This window comes from Muscardinus avellanarius, assembly GCF_963383645.1.
Source record: "Muscardinus avellanarius genome assembly, chromosome: 21".
NCBI classification, from domain to species: domain Eukaryota; kingdom Metazoa; phylum Chordata; class Mammalia; order Rodentia; family Gliridae; genus Muscardinus; species Muscardinus avellanarius.
In genome coordinates, this window is record NC_137807.1 from 21,392,199 (window position 1) to 21,395,303 (window position 3,105).

The following is a 3,105-nucleotide window of genomic DNA, read 5'->3' on the forward strand; positions in this document are numbered from 1 at the left end:
GGAGGACAGGCGACTTGGCCAAGTGACCCTGACTCCCCTGATTTGGCTTTTTTTTTGGGGGGGGGGCGCTCACAGAGCCGTAGGCCTAAATGTCACTGTTCCCTGCCCCGGGGAAAGGACGACCTGGCTACGGAGGCCGCCCTGGGCTCCTCCCTGCCGGGCAGCCCCTCAAACTTCCCACCCAGATCCAGAAAATGGCTACACCTCTTCCCGCCCTGCACACACTGTGAGTACAAGCTGAGAAGTCTGTTAGGGGGCCCTGAGCCCAATTCTTTTTTTGTGGAACTAAGGATTGAGCCCAAGGCATTTTACCTGTGAGCTATATCTCTAGACTTGGGTTTTTTGTTTGTTTCTTTGTTTGTTTTGCAGTCCTAGGGATTGAACCCAGGGACATTCTAACTTCCAGCTACTCCCTCAGCCCTATTTTATTCTTCTATTTTGAAACAGGGTCTCACTAAGTTGCGGTGGGCCTCACAAGTTGAGGCTGGCCACAAATCAGTGACCCTCCTGTCTCGGCCTCCCAGGTACTGGGATGACAAGCGTGTGCCACCAGGCCCGGCTTGAGCCTCCCTTCTCACTGCCCGGCCTCCTCTCATGGCTGTGATGGGCAGAGAAGGGGGTGAGGTGCCCAGTCCCCTTTCCCCCAAGGCTCCGGGGCAGCTGGGTGTGGAGCGGAGTGTGGGGTGCGGCCACTTACAGTTTGGTCAGGTCCGCAGACAGAGGCCGCGCCTGCAGCGTGGTCCTCTTGGGTTCGGGCCTTGCCCCGGTGCTCTCTGCGGCCCAGCCTCGAATCCGCTCCTGGACACTCATGGCCACTTTCCCTGGCCCCGGTGCCGCTGATGGAGACTCGGGGCTGGCCAGGGGGGGCTCGAACTCCGCTGCCGTGGCCACGACCCTCTCCTCTCCAAAGGAGCCGACCCGTTTTTTGATGCTGCTCCTGGACCCGGGCTCTGTCCCCGCTGGGGTCTCCACGGGGGCCCCTCTGCTCTGGACCGCAGCAGGTTCAGGGCCTCTGCCAGTCCGGGGTGACGGGGTCTCCGGCGCCTTGTCTGGCTCCTGGTCCAGCCTGGCCTTCTCGTCCTGAGGACCCTGATCATGGCCGGGGGCGAGCCTGGCCGAGCCCCCGGGAAGCCTGGCGCTGCCTGTCTCTTCCTGCCTAAGAAACAATCTCTCCTTCCGCTCCCGGATTTTCTTGGCCACCTCCAGGAAGTCTGTTTCCGGGTCAGGACACGGAGCTTCTGCTCTGGCGGGAGGCTCGGCGTCTGCCCTGGGCTCCGGGGCGGCCCTCTCTGGCCCCCGAGACCCTGGTCGGCTTCCTTCCTCGGCTGTCTTCTTCAGCAAGGCCTCCCTGCTCTCGAAGCGGGCTGTGAGGTCCACGGACAGCGGCCTGGGCTTCCTCACCCACGTCTTCTCGGGAGGAACTGGGGGTACTTTCCCCACCAGGCCTGGCTTCTGGGGCTCAATGGACTCTGCGAAGATGGCAGACACGGGCCTTCTCTTGGGACGAGGCCTGGGCTGGGGGGCCGGGCCTGCGGCGTCTTCTACGCTGCTGGCCTTCGAGAGGGGCTGGTCTTGGCCCATCTCCTTCTGGGATGAGGCCTGTCTGGTGTCTTGAGGCAGGGAGGCCGGGCGGGGAAGAGACCCCGTGGGCTTTCGGGGCGGCAAGGCAGGCTTGGCGGCTACCTCGGGCCGGGAGCTTGGAGGAGGCTCCTGGGACACCCTTGGCTTGGCCTCTGGAGCCACCTGCCTGGCCCCAGCCCCCAGGGCGGGGCTCGTTTGGGTGGTTTCAAAGAAAATCACAGTGCTGGGGCCAGGCCGGGCCTTGTTGGACACAGAAGAGCCCTTCCTCGGGCCCTCGCCACTGCCCACTTCCTGCTCAGCCAAGCTGGGCATCCTCCCGTCTAACTCCTTTGCCGCCTCTGGGAACCCGGCAGGAGACGGCTTGGCTGGACCCGGCCACAAGGATGAGGCGGGGGGCTTCGAGGCGGGGGCCTGCTCCTTGCAGAAGGGCTTCGGGATAAATCTTGGCAAAGGGAAGAGGGCGGCCGGACTCCTCAGGGGGTCTGTTGCCTGCAGGATCCGGGCCGAGGGGGGCCCAGGAGCGTCGCCCGGAGGGCAGAAGTAGGCCCTCTTTAGGGTCTCGTCCTTGCCAATGTTACCGAGGCCCGGCACCACCGTCAGGGAAGTCAAGGAACCAACCTCGACCCGCGTCACCATGGTTACGGCTGTGGAGCCATGGGAATTGAGAGCGGTGGCATTGGAGAAGCTTTAAAACAAAAAAAGAGGGAGAAAAAAAAGTAAAATTAGCCAACAGTCATTGTCTAGAGCAAAGAAGGGTAAAGGTATGAGGGAGAGAGAGAGGACGCAGAAGAGACCTGGCCCGTCCACCTCGCCGTCCGCCCGGCCTCTTGATGCTCCGGCAGGGGCAGGGGCAGGGCGGGGCGGCCACTGAGCTCTGGCCAGCTCAGAGGGGTGGGAAGAGGCGCCCTCTCTCTAAAGGGCTTTCCTGGCTCGGCGGGGGTCCAGGCCAGCTCTCAGAGCACAGAGGGAGGGTGTCTATTGGGAGGGCCAAGAGCGCTGGGAACGAGAGATCAGGTGGGGATTGGGTAGCACCCTCATGCCCCACTCCAAGATGGGAGCGTCTTCCCTTCCCCTTGCTCCTGGGACCCCCATGGCTTCCCTTCCCCTCGCTCCGGGGACCCCCGTAGCTTCCCAGTTCAGGGTCTGCACACATCAGACATCCCACCCGATCCCATCACAGCCCTGTTTTGAGCAGCCAGCACAGAGAGGGCAAGAGACCAGCTACACAAAGCTGGGCTGGGGGGTGTGAAGCCCATGCCCGGCCACGGCCACCGAGACCACCAGGCCGCTCGAGCCCCCACCACACGCATGCACGCATGCACGCATACCCACACTTCTCAGTGCCACTAAAATACAAAGCAATCGTTTTTCTCGCCTTTTGGGTTTTTTCTGTTGAACGCCTATTTTACACGGATGCTTTTTTCTCTTTCTTCTTTTTCTCAGTGCCAGGGATGGAACCCAGGGCCTCATGGGAGCTGGTCAAGCGCTCTACCACTAAGCTACAGCCCCGGCCCCTTCCTGCTC

At 62.4% G+C, this 3,105-nt stretch overlaps 1 protein-coding gene across 1 annotated transcript; it reads right to left on the minus strand.

Moving 5' to 3' along the window:
* Positions 1-693: 693 nt before the first annotated feature.
* On the minus strand, positions 694-2,217 carry LOC308278174 (uncharacterized protein KIAA1671-like; the record flags this gene model as incomplete). The annotated part of the gene is made up of 1 exon (XM_080717804.1): positions 694-2,217. The coding sequence occupies one exon, from the start codon at positions 2,215-2,217 to the stop codon at positions 694-696; it is 1,524 nt and encodes a 507-aa protein (XP_080573930.1).
* Between the last annotated feature and the right edge of the window lie 888 nt (positions 2,218-3,105).